Source organism: Gouania willdenowi, chromosome 22 (assembly GCF_900634775.1).
Source record: "Gouania willdenowi chromosome 22, fGouWil2.1, whole genome shotgun sequence".
Lineage (NCBI taxonomy): Eukaryota > Metazoa > Chordata > Actinopteri > Blenniiformes > Gobiesocidae > Gouania > Gouania willdenowi.
In genome coordinates, this window is record NC_041065.1 from 926,225 (window position 1) to 944,760 (window position 18,536).

The 18,536-nt window shown below is 37.8% G+C and overlaps 1 protein-coding gene across 4 annotated transcripts in view; it reads left to right on the forward strand.

Annotated features, from left to right (window-relative positions):
• The first annotated feature begins 423 nt into the window (after positions 1-423).
• The window catches only part of mocs1 (molybdenum cofactor synthesis 1), a 48,985-nt gene continuing 30,872 nt past the window's right edge, over positions 424-18,536 (forward strand). For 2 of the 4 annotated variants that reach the window (XM_028438581.1, XM_028438585.1), the window contains exons 1-3: positions 424-902; positions 10,854-10,965; positions 17,901-18,068. In XM_028438581.1, the coding sequence (XP_028294382.1) occupies positions 759-902; positions 10,854-10,965; positions 17,901-18,068 (424 nt within the window). In that variant the 5' untranslated portion in view covers positions 424-758. The remainder of the gene's footprint in view (positions 903-10,853; positions 10,966-17,900; positions 18,069-18,536) is intronic. The other 2 variants (XM_028438582.1, XM_028438584.1) reach the window with 2 other exon arrangements.

Sequence of the window (18,536 nt, forward strand, 5' to 3'; positions counted from 1 at the left end):
TGTCAATCAAACAGAGAAAGGATATCAGTGGAACATTTCACTAGATAGATTAGTTTATTGTATATGTGGTAAACTGATCAGGCTAAACAGAAGAGATCAATATTATTGTGAAAGGAGCAGAGACATTTTTAAACATGAAGCTGTCATGGAGGAGGTGAATGAAGGCAGTGAAGGTGTAGAGTCAGGGTGGACTCCTGGAGAATTTATGGAGGTCGAATGGGGGGGGGGTAATTATTTATTTGACTATTATTTAACTCATTTTGCAAGTTATGGTCCTCTTAAACTATGATCCACTTAGAAACAGTAGGTGGCGGTAATACACTTTTAGTTTGATAACTGTCATAAAACCCAAAAAGAAGAAGAAATAACAGCACGCACATGTAGGATTTGGTGACGTAATACGTAGCATTGACGTAGGGTTCCGCCCCTCGAGGACAGTGTTAAAGTGAGTGACAGTGACTCTGCATTAAACAGCTCCTGTTAGACAGTGTTTACGGCTGTTAGACAGTGTTTAAGGCTGTTAGACAGTGTTTAAGGCTGTTATAACAGTGTTTTAGGCTGTTAGACAGTGTTTAAGGCTGTTAGACAGTGTTTAAGGCTGTTATAACAGTGTTTAAGGCTGTTAGACAGTGTTTAAGGCTGTTATAACAGTGTTTTAGGCTGTTAGACAGTGTTTAAGGCTGTTAGACAGTGTTTAAGGCTGTTATAACAGTGTTTTAGGCTGTTAGACAGTGTTAAATCCCTTCCACCGGAGGAACATGGCGGTGTACCGTCGGGTCTCTGAAGTTCTGGTCCGGACCGGATGGTTGAACGTCCTCCGCAGGTCCAGCAGCGCTACCAGAGGTTTGAAAGTCGGAGAATCGAACCCAAACATCACCGCTTCACTGAAAATAACCACCAAGGTAAATCTGTGACACAAAAAACTAAAGTAAAAGAGCTCAGTCAAAAATACTACTAGCAGTATTTTTATGACAATTACCAAAGTATTGTAAGGGTTAAACATTTATTTATTTAAAAAAGGAAAGTTAATGAACATTTAAATGTAAATATGTCATATCCAAAACTTAAACCAGATCAGACTTGATTGAATTATTCAGGATAGTGATAGACCGATACATCGACAGATTTTTGTGTTTTTTACGTAGAGCAGAAATATTTTTTTTTACTTGTAATTGTTCTACATCACCTGTTTTTAATATTTGTTAAATATGTTTTACTTGTTGTTCTACCTCACCTTTGTTCATTTCGATTAATGTTTTTTTTTTTTTTTTTCTTAAAAAAACGAGACTCGTACCATTTGTTAACATCATTGTGTCATTTTTATGATGTAAATTGAAGGAGCAAAAGTCGGTCATCGGCTAAGGCTGATGGGGGAGAAATCAGCATCAGCCCTAAAAAATCAGATATTAATAAAAAGCTTTTAAACTGAGATTGTTTCACACAGTTTTTTAATTTTTTTTTTTTTATACAATTGTATCCATAGAAATGTTTGAATATCTATTTATCGCTCTCTTTGTATTAAGTTTGATATTAGATTAGCGTTCCCATCCAACAGAGTTGTCAAATTCACTTTGGGGACCATATAAACCCAAACATAATTAATAACCTTATGTCATTGGCAAAAAGCTTGACGAAAACTGCAAATGAGCTTAAAATAAAGTCTTACAGTTTTGTGTCCACTACTTTTGGCTTCTTTGGAATAAGATAAAGTGTACATTTGTTCTTACTAGGGATGGGCAATATATTGAGTTTTCTATTTGACTATATATATATATATATGTATATATATATGTATTAATGTTTTGTTTTGTTTTTTACTTGTTTTTATTTATACAATCACACAGTACAAAGAACATCATACAAGTATTTAACATTGTCCTTTTTTACAATTGTTTCTTATTTCTGAGATCTAGATTTTATAGCGTATTTTGTATTTTAGGAGTCGCTGCTTTTGTTACTTCTCAGAACGGAATGAAAAGCACAGTGAGATGGATTTCAAAATGCGTCCTAACCCAGAGCTTCATCTAAACAAGCCCCACTACAGAACTCACTCACATGTGCTGTCCTTTAGAGGAGAAAAAGACAAAAGTGGAACATATTGTGCAGCTGTTTTTTGATAAATCTGCATTTGGGGCATTTTTCCTCAGCAAATTTAACTGAGAATTGTCTTTCTGGTCAGACTTGAGTTAAAATTATAGAGATTAATATCGTATATATCGACATTTTGAGAAAAAAGTTTGAATGAACTACGGCCAAGCCCGCGGAACGTCTCCACACCAAATAGCACGTACCACGTTCCTAAGAATTCAGTCAAATGACTCGGTTCCACCAAGACATCCACTCATAAAATATCTGTCAAATTACAGCCCGATTCAACGAGCATTAACGGAGGAGTAGTCATTTGAAAAACGGGGGCCCCTGGTGCCCCCATGGCACATACAGAGTAATGGGCCCCATTCATATATTGGTATGTGTCAATGATTCGGTACCACCAACTGTCGCAATATTTCACTCACAAATAAATGAGAAAACAATTTTAATGGGAATTGCTGAAAAAATAGTTGAATTGTGCGAGGCATAATCGTGATCTGCGTTGAATTACCTTTAAAACGATATATCACACGACTGTTCCCATAAATTTGGAAATTACCAGAAATGGGGGTTGGGCCCCCGGGCCCCATTTAAAAGGCCCAGAGCATCTCATCATATTCATTCATATAGTATTCATACCAAACTGCATTCCAATCTAACGAGAACTAACGAAGGAGTAGTAGTCATTTGAAAAATGGAGCGCCCTGGTTCGCCCGTGACACATACGGGCTGTTTGTGTCAATGATTTGGTACCACCAACTGCAATAATATTTGACTCGCAAATGAATGATAAATCGACTTTCGTTTTCTTTTCATTTGGGGCCCCAAATCGAAAATCGGGCTCCGAGCGTCGATGCGTACATATTAGGCATGTGGAGATTAATCGATATGAATCAAAAATCTAGACACGAATGTGAGCGATGCGGGTGTATTGATCCATTTAGTGTGCATTTGTGCAATTTACGGGTGAAATCGAGATGCATCGGTCATTGCGTGCCTGCGTCCCTTCATTTTCTGACCCGCTTGTTCCTGTTTTTAGGGTCGCGGGGCAGTTTTTTCATGCTGTATTTCATTGTGTCCTGTTTTTCCGAGGCACATTGAATGCACCACGTGCTTCTGTTTAGTTTTGAACACGGAAGCCATGAAGCACGTTGGTACCACAACAAAGTTATAAAAACACGGTCAGCTAGAGCAGCAGCTAGAGAAGAGAATTATAACACACCTAAATACTTTATATCAGGCGTAGAAAGATGGTAAACGCAGGAGGTTTGTAAAGAATGTCGTGCTGATAAACCTACACAAACTGAGGGGCTCACTTGCATTGATACGGCACCACTGCTGCCCCCACCCCTGCCCAGATGCTGACTGGAATCAGAGCTCCAGTAAAACTAGTGAGAAAAGTATCTGTAAAAACTTAGTCCAATATGGTAATCTGGCAGCGCCCTCTACCTGTGATAGTGTATTTTATTTTATAATTTGTCTTATGGACATTAAATATGACTCAGTGAGGGTCCGTTTACAGCACCTGTGACTGTTCAATAATAGTTTTCATCTTTCTTTGCACTAACAGTTGTAAAGACATAATAGTGAAAGGTTATTATTATTAATAATATAAATGTTAATGCTACTGTATTAGCCTAATACCTACTGAACAGTTTATATTAGTATCTGTGGCAGACAGGAAAATTGACATTTATATTGAAAGTGTTACTCATTGAGAGTGATGATGTCACTGTTTACTGTTTAAGTTGTGACAGTGTGATAAACAGGTTCTAAATGTGAGGAACCCGTTTCTGTTCTTATGTTAAATCTGGTTCTAGATCCCAACTCTACTGGTGAAAATAGCTGTTTGTTTTTTTTTGTTTTGTTTTCTGTCCTTGTCTTGTGTTTTTTAAGAGGCCAAAAATAAGTTAAATAAAGTGATGCATAATTCTAGTAGAGATTATCAGCAAATTGTGCACTTCTTGTTAAATTTGCTGCTCATAGGGCATAGGGTACTTTACTGAATTTCAGCTACTTATTTACCATTTACATTTTTGGTATAATTTATTTGCATCATGTTGAATTGCATCGTACAAAATTGCATTGTATTGCAATGTGTAGAATTGAATCACCATCAAATCAATATCATATCAAACTGTATTGCCAGGGGATTCAATGAATTGCTAATGTATCGCTAGTAGTGTATTGAGATACATATCGAATCGTCAGTGATGAAGATTGACATGCTTAGTACACATCCATAGAATATAGCTACCAAATTTTAGCCCGATCTGTTGACGAATAACAGAGTAGTGATTTTAACTAGTGTACACACGAAGAAGAAGAAGAAGTGAAGGGCGTTCTGAGTCTGGCCTAATAAAAATATAGAGATACGTTTCCAGCCCGCGTTCTATGCTGCAAAGTAGAGAGTATACGTTTCACCCTAGTGGACACGTGGTCTCACTTTAAACATGCATACAGTGGGTGTTACATTAACCAAAGATTACAGCTGTGTGGTCTTTATTGCTACCAGGAACACATTCTTTAGTATGCACCATAAACGTGTTGTACAATCACATTCATATTGGACTTCTTTTTTTCTATCTTAATTAGTTATAGTTAGTATTATTATTACTATGCTACAACAGAAAATGTTAGTGTGTATATTATAAAGTGAACACTGTGCTGATTGGGATTCTGTACGGTATATGGTACGTTTGTGTGTGTCCTTATAAGAAGTGTTTGTGTAATAATTACCCAAAGGTCTCAGTAATCATTACATGTCCCTGTTTTAACAGCTAACCATCAACATTCATGTCAATGTTTAATATAGGAAACAACAAAGGCTCTCATGTATTTAAGTTGGACATTTGTATCACATTTGCTTGTTTTTGTTGTTTTCTGTGTTTTTGGACTTAATTTGGTGTATTTTTCTGTAGTTTTGTTGTAATATTGTAGATTTTTCAGTTATTTACATGTAGCATGTTTATGAAATGATTGTGTATATTTGTTGCAACACTAATGTTTCTCTTGTTGGAGTTTTAAACTGCACAGATTAGTTATTCTCCTGTTGTTTGAACTCCAAATGGAGATAATAGGAAGGATTTGTGGCGATGGTGCATAGAGTTGCCACGATACCAAAATGAGTAACCACGATACTATACCAGACAAAGTATCACGGTTCCAGGTAATATCGTGATACTGAAGCCTTTTTTATTATCATTATTATTTTTATGAACTGCAATTTATTTGTACATATTACAAATACTTATTAATTACTTATAGTGTTGTTTGGTGCATAAGAGAACATGAACAAAAGCATTAAAGCAATAAAAAAAACTAATAAATGAAGTTATAATTTATATATTTGAAATTAAAAAAAATATCATTCAGTTTTTTCTGCACGTCAATTTATGTTTAACTAATATAAATAATCAACATAGGATAACAAATCCACTATCTTTAAAAAAAAAACTATTTGACAATAATGTTTCTTCTCCAACATAATAAACCATAGATGATAAAATACAATAAACAGGAACTAATTCACTGAGAAAACCATATTTGTGTATTTTCTGGGTGACGTCACTGGTGTTTTATGACATTGGATGTGACCCCTCCTTTGTATGTATATCATTTGTAAATATTGTTTGAACATTGTAAATATCTCTGTGTATATACTGTGTATATATGAGTGGCCCCAGGGGAAAATTTTCCCATTTAAAAAAAAAAAACAAAAAAAACAAGGTTCTTTGTCTCACGATGACTACTTTTCATTCACATTTTGTCAATTTCCACGTTTAACAGTGGATTCCGTTTTCATTGATCAATCCACAATTCTGTTAACGAGGATTTTATTGGACTGACACTTGATGTTGTGTCATTTACATTGATTTAAAATGTGATCTGGTCGCCAGAGTCACTGAAATCGCTTTAGAGCGGGTTGCCATCCAATTGACAGGTTGGCAGTTAAATCCCAGACTATGTTTGGTGCGTTCACACCAAACCTCCAGTTGATGGGTTGGTCAGGGGCATTCATACCTGCTCATTTTCTGTCCTGTGAATTTGATCACATTTTTTATTTAGTTTGACTTTTTTTACTTACAGTAATAAAACTGCTTTGTTAATCTGGTCCACATTAGCTACTGTATATATGTATTGCTAATAGTTATGAAGGAGAGTAGATTCAGATTTTTACAAGTTAGAGCTGAAATGATTTGGAGCTGATTTTCAGATGTGAAGCTACAAAAGCTTCCAGTCACATACAGTATTTGCTTTTCTACTGATAAGTTCTGACGTAACAGCAGCGGTTTAGTGCTCGTCTAAGGTCACGAGGCGTTTTATTGACTTTACACAGCTCTGTGTTGACCTGGTGTAAACCTTTGATATGTTTAATTAAAGAAACATCTCTGAATAAATGTGGTGCATGAGTATGTAATTAATAAACATTGGTTTTAGGAATATGCGATATTTTATTGTTTATGATTTTATCATCAAAAATATTCTCACCGGTAAGAATATGTCATATGTCACATAAATTCCCATGTCGGAAATAAGTGAGGGCCATCTGTCCCTCAATTTAACGAAGAATGCCCCAAAAAACCTTGTTCCACGAACCAAAACTGTCCCTGTTTGTCAATTTATTATTCTCTGGAGCAGAACGCTGTTTACGGAAGCTCCGTAGCAAAGCCTCCGCGGCCGCGGTGTGCACCACGCCTCCCGCCCCCAGCTCTCACACCCACAGACGCCGGTGCTCGTCACGGCAACCCTACATCATGAACCACTACTTGGTTAAAACCAGATAAACATCAACAAAGTGAACCAATCCTAGTTCCTCCATCACATCCACCCAAAGTTCTACAAACACAGGGACAGAGATGAACTTGTAGCAACAATTATGAACTGGAAACTAAACTAAAGCTAACTATGCTAAGCTAACACACCGACGCACAGACTGGGCTAAGAGCTAATGCTAACCACATAAGGAATAATAGACAAAATAAAAATAACACGTCTTACTGTCATAAAACCACAGAGAACCATTGATTTGTTTATGGTCAGATTTAACACTTGTATGGAAGAATAAAAACTAAACATGTCACATGTTGTGTGAAATAAATGTTAGCATCAATAATAATGTCACTATTAATCTGAAATGCAATATTTTTTAATAAAATTTCACCTGTTCACAGACAAAGCTGGTCCCATTAGACTAATGTAACTATTGAGATTATTACACATAAATATAATCAGCTTGATCTGGTTTAATTACAGTAAATCAGAGTTATTTATGAACCATAACTTTATGTAACTCATAAGATAAATGAAACAAGATTCAGCAGCAGTAAAAACACTGATGGAGTTATTTGTGCTTTTTTATTTTTAGAAAATAATTTAATTTTAAGTGAGGAAATAAATTAATTACATACAATAACACTAATAGAGTGACCCACATACACAAATATATTCCATAAAATATCAGCTCATGAGCTGTTTGAGTCAGCAGTTATTGTAGCCTTTTTAATGTCTAATGTTGATGTATTCATATTTATTTGTTTGTATGGAACCGGTTCACACTTTAAGTTGGGAATTGTTTTAACTATTTATAGTTTTTTATTTATCGTGATGTTTATCGTTATTGTGACAAATACCATAAATTATCGGGATATATTTTTTAGTCCATATCGCCCATCCCTAACTGGTTTGATCAAAATTAGTTAGTTCTCAATGTTAACAACACAAAACTAAAATGAATGAGGACCTCCAATGGTAGTCGTAAATTATATAAAGGGAAAAATAGCAAAATCTATTACAATTACAATATTACATGAATGTTCTCTACTCACTCTATATAACACAATGATTGGACCATATTTAACTGACTGTGTAAAACTTACGTACAGCCACTGTTCATATTACACAAAAGTGCTCTGAAAACTATAAATAACATTAAATATAGAGATCCATCAAACCTATCTAAGAAAGGTTTGAAAAAAGAAAGTCACTATTATTTAAAAGGAACAGACATCTTTAAAAAAAAAAACAGCTGTAACTCAAACACAATGGAACAAACTGTCACAGTGACAATATTTCATCTATGGAATACACTTCAGAAATAAGAGTCAGGAACTCTCCTAAAATTTAAGAAACACATCAAATCTGCAATGTTAAAAAAGTATGAAAATTATATTTGAATATAAACATTATGAGATGTTAGATATTTGAGCAAATGTGAAAACAATGGTTTTGTTTTTGTTTTTTTAATTTATTTATTTTAAATTTCTTATATATATATATATATATTTTTTTTTGTACTTTTCTTATGGCGTGCAAAATGGCGCCAGTCAAAAAAACCCAGTATAAAGAGAAAACCAGGTAAAAATCATTCAGTGAATTTGATGCGAATCCACTGAAAAATAACCAAGACACAGCATTTAGAATGTGATGGTGAAGGATTTTCCGGTGACATTATAGGCCCCTCCCACTGATCACAGCCTGTTTATTCTTCATCAGCGACCTGCTCCCATCTTATAAGATCCAACACTATTTTGAAGTCAACATGACATCGTCTTTCTGCTAGAGCTGTTAGCGTCGGACGCCACTAAAAGCGGCACCCTCTGAGAACGCAAGGCATAATGGGTAATTTTCACATTAAGTCTTGTTTAGGGATGGACAGTCAACATGGGTATCAAATATGAAAGAGTTTGAACTTTGCATTTGAGAGTTACATGCATTTTCCTATTATGGCGTGCTAAATGGCGCCAGTCGCGCTACGACCAAACCGTTAGAGATATGCAAATTCTTTGGATAATATTTAATCTTCAGTGAGTCCCAAGTGTTTGAAGTGAATCGCATGGAGCGCCTCAGACGAGTTTGTGCAAATGTGTTTTTGCCATTTTTGATCAACGATGGCCGACTTCCTGTTTGGTTTTGGGCGTGGTCATAACATAACTTTTTGGTCATCTTAGGGTCAAGAATACATGTGGCGAATTTTGTATGAATCGGACAAACCTGCCGGTCGTGCGGTTCCATCGCATTTTTGGCGTCTATAATGTGCGCCGTGCGGCCATTTTTTTTTTTAGCGATTTTTATTTTTATTTTTCTGGTGAGACTTTGGGTATCCTAAGAGGCATTTCTGAAAAGGAATAATAAATATACCCAAGAAGAGCAAAAACAACAGGTTCCTACGGCCTTTAGGCCCAGTTTCCACTGGATGCGTCTCCGCTGCGTTACGTCACCACCAGAGCTGATAGGTTTCCACTTTATTCTATGTGTTCATTTCCACCAGGTCTGCTGTGCTGCGTGTCTGCTCCTTCATAGATGTGGTAGTCTGGTACCCTCCACCAGATATACACAGGACTTCTATTTCTGACGGAGCATCAATCAGCACAGAGCAAATGAAGCTAAACAGGAAGTTAAACATGTACTCCACAATAAAATATCAGGTTACTTTTCAAAATAAAACACTTCAGATTATATTTCAAGTAACTAAATCACCAAAACGTCATAATGTGTAAAAACAAAATCACATTCACTATATTGTTTCCTCTCATACTGTAACTCACTGATATATATTTAGATATAGATTTAGTTCATGTTTTACTGGTTTTACAGTTTTATTTCTTCTCTGTTGATAAAAAATGTGTTGATGACAAATCCAGAGTCTAACCTTCTTGTTCTCCTTCATTAGGAACACTGACCTATTTATCTGTTTATTGTTGTGTTTAGAACACATACATTTAACTGTGTTCTCACGTGATTATATAAATATTATGAAAACTGCTCTGTCTCGTGACGTCACAGTCGTTCAACCACAGAGCACCGTGGTGCATTTAAAACACAACCGGTGTGAATTACCGGACGGCGGACGGCGGGGAAAACCGGATCAGTGCCGTGGAGCAGCGGAGACGTATCCAGTGGAAACCCCCAGTTAGGCCTTTGGACTAGGGGTGTAACGATACACAAAAATCATGGTTCGATACGTACCTCGATTTTGAGGTCACGGTTCGGTTCATTTTCGGTACAGTATGGAACAAAATGCAAAACATAAATTTGCTTGTTTATTCAAAACTTTAGGAAACCAACAGTGTTTAACATTATACAGATTATGAAAATAAAGTTAAAAAAATACACTACTATTGTAAATTGCTGCCTGTTAATAATAATATTCTCAAACAAAAAATACATAAAATACGATAAAAAATAATCTCACAGCTTGTTAACAGCTTTTATCTGCTGATATAAAGACTGATGACAGTTGTTACAGTTTTGATCAGATCTGAATTACTAGACAGAGGATGCTTAAATGCTGAGTCAGCTGTGTTTACACTAAGGACGTTTTCTTTCTCATCACAGTGATATTCACACTCTGGTGGTGACGTTTCAAGTGAGTTAACATATTCACCGTGTTCCGAGAAACATGCATGATCTCAGCTGAACAATGTCAGCACACTGCCACTGGTTTTTCTCTGTTGCAGTATTTCACCTGGAAAAGTGTTCCCAAGCAGGAGTCTTTAGTGACAGGGGAGGGTCCTCCAGCTCTGGTTTCTTGCTAGCGTTAGCCATGACGTACACGGGCTGCAGATGTACTGTAGCTTCAGGCGGAAGTAAACACACGCAACTTCCGTTCCATACCAGGAACTGATCCGTGCACAACTCTGTACCCGAACCAAACGTCCTGTACTGAAACGGTTCAATTCAAATACATGTATTGTTACACGTTTACTTCGGACCCTAATAATGTTAGCTCTGTGTGTCTATGTTTCCATGTCTATCTGTAGGAGACGCTTAAAGACGACAGTATTCTGCCTTTTTCTGCCTTCCTCACTGATAATTTTGGACGAAGACACAACTACCTTCGTATCTCTCTGACGGAAAAATGCAACCTTCGCTGTAAGTAAACACTATGGCCTCATTAACTGATGCTAACGTAACATGAAACAATTCATTGTATTTTGCTATTGAAAATTGCCAAATATACCGTTCTCGTAGGAGTTTTTCTTCTTCTTCATTTTTTTCTTCCGCAACTCCTGTGTCCTAGAACTCCTCCTAGGCTATTAATGCAGCACTAATGACACGTATGTCATCTCATAGGGGTAATGTCAAGGATGTGCAGTCGACCTTTTTTGGTGCCATTATGTCAAGGTCAAGTCGCATGAAGTATCAAAAACGAAAAATTTCCATATCTCTACCAATATTTATCGTACCAGTTTGATGCTTACATTTATGAGAAGATCATCTGAAGTGGAGGATTTCATTTAATTAGACTGAAGCTGTACGACCTACCAGTAAAAATATCGGTAGGGGTCAAAGTTCATGATGTCACAAAAAAATCAATCAATCAATCTTTATTTGTATAGCGCCAAATCATAACCAATGGTATCTCAAGACACTTTACAGTAGAGCAGTCTTAAGGACGGACTCTTCATTTTATGGATACACACATATGCATATATACGTATATACACATACATATGTATCCCACACCCAACATGAATTCATCATGGCGGCAAGGAAAACCTTCTGTTAAGCAGCAGGAACCTTGTGTGGATCCCATTCCTATGATGAACAGCCATCCACGTTATGCTGTGTTGGGTGTGTGCAGAGGAAAGGGTGGAGACAGAGTTGTTGAGACTCTGTAACTCCACACTGAGGATCCCACGGACCTGCAAGACAAAAGCCAGAAGGAGTACAGGAGCAAACACACAAGGGAAGAAGCAGACATAGAGGGAGTGTTTGAAAGAGTAATGGGACCCTCTCCGGTCCCTCTCTAACCTAAATGACCTCTCTCTTAACGCCCTCTCCAACCTCTCTCCAACCGAGCATGCCAGACCCCCCCCCCCCCCGGCAGTCTATGCCTATTGCATCTTAATTATGAGCTATGAGCTGGTTCCTAACTAAAAGCTTTACCAAAGAGGAATGTTTTGAGCCTAACCTTAAAGGTAGAGAGGGTGTTTGCCCCCCGAACCGTGGTTGGTAGATGGTTCCAGAGAAGTGGGGCCTGATAACTGAAAGCTCTTCCTCCTATACTACTTTTAGAGACGAATGGAACAACGAGTAGTCCAGCATTTTGAGAGCGTAGTGTTCTGGGGGGATTGTATGGCACTACAAGCTCCTTGAGATAGACTGGTGCCTGTCCATTTAGGGCTTTATAAGTGAGAAGAAGAATCTTGAATTCTATTCTATATTTTATGGGAAGCCAATGCAGAGAGGCTAATACAGGAGTAATGTGATCTCTTCTCCTAGTTTTAGTCAGTACACGTGCTGCAGCATTTTGAACCAGCTGAAGTGTCTTAAGCGACTTGCTCGGGCAGCCTGCTAAAAGAGAATTACAATAATCCAGTCTAGAGGTAACAAAAGCATGGACTAGTTTTTCGGTGTCGCTCTGAGACAGGATAGATCTGATTTTAGCAATGTTACGGAGATGAAAGAAGGCAGTTCTTGAAGTTTGTTTTATGTGAGAGTTGAAGGATAAGTCCTGATCAAATAGAACCCCAAGGTTTCTAACAGTTGTGCTTTGTGCCAGAGTAATGCCATCTAGGGCAGTTAGGCTAGCATAGGTTTCTCTAAGGTGTCGCGGGCCCAGTACAATGACCTCAGTCTTGTCTGAGTTGAGAAGAAGAAAATTTTGGTCCATCCAGGCCCTAATGTCCTTTAGACAGGCCTCAAGTTTAGATAGCTGATTTGTCTCACCTGGCTTCATTGATACATACAGTTGGGTATCATCAGCATAGCAGTGGAAGTTAACAGAGTATTTTCTCATAACATTACCAAGGGGGATCATATAGATACAGAAGAGGATTGGACCTAGCACAGAGCCCTGAGGAACCCCGTAGCTTACTTTAGTGTACACAGAAGACTTATTATTCACGTGTACAAACTGGTACCTATCAGATAGGTAGGACTTAAACCAGTTTAGGGCAGTCCCTGTGATTCCAAGTAATTTCTCTAATCTCTCTAGTAGAATATAGTGATCTATAGTGTCAAAAGCTGCACTAAGATCTAATAAAACCAGCACTGAGAGTTGTCCTTCATCTGAAGCCCAGAGTAGATCATTAGTTACTTTAACTAAAGCAGTCTCTGTGCTGTGTTGAGCTCTAAAACCTGACTGGAAGTCCTCGAACAGGCTGTTGTTTTGAAGAAATTCACAGAGCTGAGCTGCCACAACTTTCTCAAGAATCTTTGAAATAAAAGGAAGATTAGATATAGGCCTGTAGTTTGCTAAAGTGCTGGAATCAAGAGTAGGTTTTTTGAGAAGGGGTTTGATTACAGCTACTTTAAAGGACTGTGGCACGTAGCCTATTGATAGGGATATATTTATTGTCTCCAACAAAGATGGGCAGACTAGGGGAATAACTTCTTTAAACAGCTTAGTTGGGATCGGATCTGAAAGGCAGGTCGATGGTTTGGAGGATGAAATAATAGAGTTAAGTTCCTGAAGTCCTATATGTGTGAAACAGTTTAGGTTAGGCCTATTTACATTTAATGGTACAGCAGGCCCAGGTGAAGGCAGGGAGTGGCTAATTTTATCTCTAATCTTGTGAATTTTATCGTTAAAAAATGTCATAAAGTCCTCACAGCTGAGGGCTAGAGGAATCATGGGCTCAATAGAGCTCTGACTTTGTGTTAGCCTGGCTACAGTGCTGAAAAGGTACCTCGGATTATTTTTATTTTCTTCAATTAGTGAGGAGTAGTATGTAGATCGACTATGTCGTAAGGCTGTCATGTATTTACTATGGCTTTCTTGCCAGAGTATTCGTGACTCCTCTGTTTTATTGGAGCGCCACATTCTCTCTAATTTACGGGTTGTTTGTTTGAGTGTGTGAGTTTCAGAGCTAAACCACGGAGCTTTCCTCTGACGTTTAATAGTTTTTTCCCTCAATGGGGCAGTTGAGTCCAAGGTGGATTTTAGTAGACTAGCAGAGCTATCGACAAGCAGATCCAGTTGAGAGGGGTTATAATTAATATCATAGTTATTTATTGGATGGTGCACTGAGTTTAAGGCAGCAGGAATGGCCTCTTTAAATTTAGCCACAGCACTGTTGGATAGATTTCTACTTGTAACTATTTTATTGCACAGTGCGAGATCCTCTAATATAATGTTAAAAGATATTAAAAAGTGTTCTGATAGCAGAGGATTTTCAGGGTAGACTTTTAGTTCATTAATATCAAGGCCATATGTTAGAACAAGATCAAGAGTATGATTTAAACGATGAGTAGCTTCATTAATAGTTTGAAAAAAGCCAACTGAGTCTATTAGGGACATAAAGGCTGAGCTCAGGCTATCACTATCTTTGTCCACATGGATATTAAAATCTCCTACTATCAGTATTTTATCAGAACTGAGGACTAAGTTTGATATAAACTCAGAGAATTCTGATAGAAATTCAGAATAAGGGCCTGGAGGACGGTAAATTATCGCAAATAAGACTGGCTGGCAGGTTTTTGATTCGATATGAGATAAATTTAGAACCAGGCTTTCAAAGGAAGTGTAACTGGCCTTTGGTTTAGGATAGATTAGGAGAGAGGAATGATAAATAGCTGCTACACCACCTCCACGGCCTATGTCTCGTGGCATATGAGTATTTAAATGACTGGGAGGAGTGGCTTCATTTAAACTAACATATTCATCTTGATACAGCCATGTTTCAGTTAAACAGAATAAATCAAAGTTATTTTCTGAGATAAGGTCATTTACTAGTAGAGATTTGGATCTCAGTGATCTAATATTTAATAGAGCACATCTAATGGTTTTATGTTTTGGTGTTTCTAGATTTGAGATTTTAATTTTTTTCAGATTTTTATAATTGATAGCTCTTTTATTTGATTTTATGTTAAAATCATTGTGAAATATGGGTCGGGGGACCCTATAACTTGGCCACTGGTACCAATGAACATTTGTTTTTTTTAAAGACTTTATTTATAGATTTTTCATTTTATTTTACAAGTATGAACACACACACAAACATTCCTGATCACCCACCCTCCCATGTCACACATACACAACAGCACAGATAAAAGAAAAAAGCAAAACAGTGGATATACATAAAAAACGACATAAAAAATAAAATAATTAAAGGAAATCAATAAATAAATGCAACTCCTTTAATCATGTAGACAATAACATTAGCTTCAGTATAGACTATAACACAGTCCAGATCACCCAAAATTTTTCAGGACAGTTTTCTCTGCTATATCTCAGCTTCTCCAGCTGCAGCACAGAGAGCATTTCCTTTATCCAGCTGTTGAACGATGGAGGTTTATCCGATTTCCATTGAAGAACAATGGCTCTCCTGGCTATTAACGTAGCAAAAGCAAGTGCTTTCCCTTGTAACTTAGAAACAGTGATTTCAGGGGGAGGAATCCCAAAAATGGACACAAATAAGAAGGTGGAATTTTTTTCCTGCACACACGAGAAATAACCTGAAAGATGTTTGACCATAAACTTTTCAATGACTCACAATTCCAGAACATATGTCCCAAAGTAGTCGGACCTAATTTACATCTTAAAGATGCAGAGCTAACGTTGGGATAGAACTTGGAAAGTGTTTCATTTGAATAGTGTAGTCGGTGCAACACTTTAAAATGAATTAGGTTATGTCTAATACAAATAGAGGAGCTGTGAATCTGTCGTAAGCTACGTTGCCAAGACCTCTCTGTAATTTCAGTACCCAGGTCCCCCTCCCAGGATAGTTTAGTTTTAGCCCAAGATGGCGGGTTAATATTCTGAATTTTGATGTAAGTTTTTGAAATGTTGCCCTTTGTGTAAGGATGTAGTGCTAGTATTTCATCCATTGTACTTTTATTACATGATTGTGGGGGTTTAAAGTGTTTGTTAATACTTCTAATTTGAAGAAATCTAAAAAAAAATGGGATTTGGGGATATTATATTTCTTCTGTAGTGTTTCAAATGACATTAAAGTTCCTTTGAAGAAAAAATGAACAACATTTTTGCCATCTTTTTCGAATTGCTACACACACGCGCACACACTGCACTACAAAACTCTGAATACAGTAAAAATCAGCCAGTTTGTAATAAAATAAAACAATAAACAGCATAAAGTTGCCAAATCACCACGTGATGTTTGTTCAGAAGTGATGGTGTTCGTATTCTGACTCAAAGTTCTGACAAGACACAATTGCTCCTGAGGCGATGGTGCACGGGAGCGTCCGGAGCGGTGTATCAGTGTATGGTCTGCTTCCAGTAAAAAGTGACCATAAAAAGCTGTAACTGGACTGATGCAGACACACTGCTTACTGTAATATAGGTAATAAGGACTTGTAAATGGCGTTCCGTGTGTATGCTGTTGGGGTATCGCATCGTTGTTTGTTTCTGTCTTTTGTTTTGTATGTTGCAAAATACAAAAGTAACCACATATATCTATGAAAGTATGTTTTATGAAAATCATGTGCAATCAACTTCCAGCTAAAAGTCATTGAGGAGTGAGGTAGTTTTACACGGTCTGATGATGCCTTCACTGACACCTAGTGAGCGGGAGTTTACGCGCTATGCTAATGTTAGCATTACATTGCATGTTTTTTTTTTTCGGTAAAAAATTCAATTTGGACCTTTTTTGGATTGATACGATAGTTGTGCGGTGAAATATTGCGATACTCATTAAGGGGTCTATTCTCCTGTCTGGACTTAAGCGCTTTTTTACGCACCTGCAGTTACGCACCTGTTTTCTGCATGTATTCTCCCGTCCAGGCCCCTAATACGCCCACTGCGTGTAAGTAGACCAAAAGCGCGTAATCTGAATGAAGGCGGTCTGAAGCAAAGGAGGAGGACTGGGCGATGATGTCGTTCTTTTTGGGGCTAGAAATCACGGAATATGGAGTTTTCCCAATGCTTGTAAATGTCATTGAAATCCTTGAAAATTATAAAGTACACTTTTAATTTGACATGCTTTCGTTGAGTAACACTGTAACAGGGTGATCTGATCAGATTATTGATCAGATTATTGCAGTGTGACTGAGGATCGACCGCATTCGTCCAAGTTGCAGTTAAATTTTCTTCTTTTTCCCCCTCATATTAACGACAGATTAACGTTTGTGTGGAAAACCTGATTTTATTAACTTCTTTTCCATCATCTTCATCAGTCATTAATATGCTTCCTGCTCTAAAGCATCACTGTGATTCGCTGGAGGTCCCAGGATGCGCTGAGACTGAGATTTTTGTAGTGAAACAGAACCATTGGCTAATACACAGTTTTAAATATAAATAGTTTAATGCCTTATGGAGCTGATATGAGTGGTATCCATCCATCCATTTCTGGTTCATCCTCTCATGCGTATTTCACCAACCTCTGCCTATGACAACTTGACTTGTTATTCACTCTGTAGTGGATCAAACTGTGACATTACATTGGACATAGTATGAAAATAGTTGGACATCACTGTGACCAACGTGGACAGAAGTCTGTGTCTGATCACAGCTGTCAGCTCCATGATGCATGAGTCTGTGTGACTTCAAATGTAAGTCCATATTTTTTGTGCACTAAAATGTTTCACCTTAAGGGGGCGCTGCACTTTTTCCAGGTTTGGAAGCGCGTAAGAGGAAAATAACTTAAGCAGACGGAAGAATGCGTGCAAGGCCAGATTTGGGAACTCCCATATTTCAGAGCCGCTCCACCTAGAGCGCGTAACTGGGATGGAGGCGCGTAGCGACTGACTTAAATACAGGGGGAGAACAGCGCGCAGCCAGAAACGGCGCCGTTGCACGACTTTTTTTTACTTACGCGCATGGGAGAATAGAGCCCCAAATAAATAAAAATAATAATATTTATTATTTATTACCAACATCGTAACTACTCTCCTCTTTGTGTCAGGTCAGTACTGCATGCCAGAGGAGGGCGTAAAGTTGACCCCTCGTGGACAGCTGCTATCCACCACAGAGTTGCTCACCTTGGCCCGTCTCTTTGTCAGAGAAGGTGTGGACAAAATTCGTCTGACGGGAGGAGAGCCGCTCATCAGACCGGATGTGGTTCATATCATTGGTAATTAGAATTTTATGATTTTTCTCAACATTAATCCCAAACTGTGTCCATTTTCCAACATGTTAAATTCCATTCATTCGTCCATCTTCTACTGATTGTCCTGTTGGGGGCAGCATCCTAATCAGGGGATCCCGAGGTGCGCAGAGGACAGCCAAGAGACCTTTTCCCTCCAGCTTGTCCTGGGGCTTCCTCGGGGTCTCCTACCGGTGGGAGGTACCACATCATCTAGCTTTCCTCTACTCCAAACCCCTCCTGGATGACTGAGCTTCTCACCCTATCTCTAAGGGCGGAAACTAATTTCCGGTACACGCGATCTCGTTCTTTGAGTCATGACCCAAAGCTCATGTTCATATGTGAGGGTGGGAACGTAGGAACTAAGATGGACCTCTTCATCATTTGTGTATTTTTATTGTACTTTAGTGTATCAGTTTGTGTATTTTTGAGGTGTGTAATCATTTGCAGATGAAT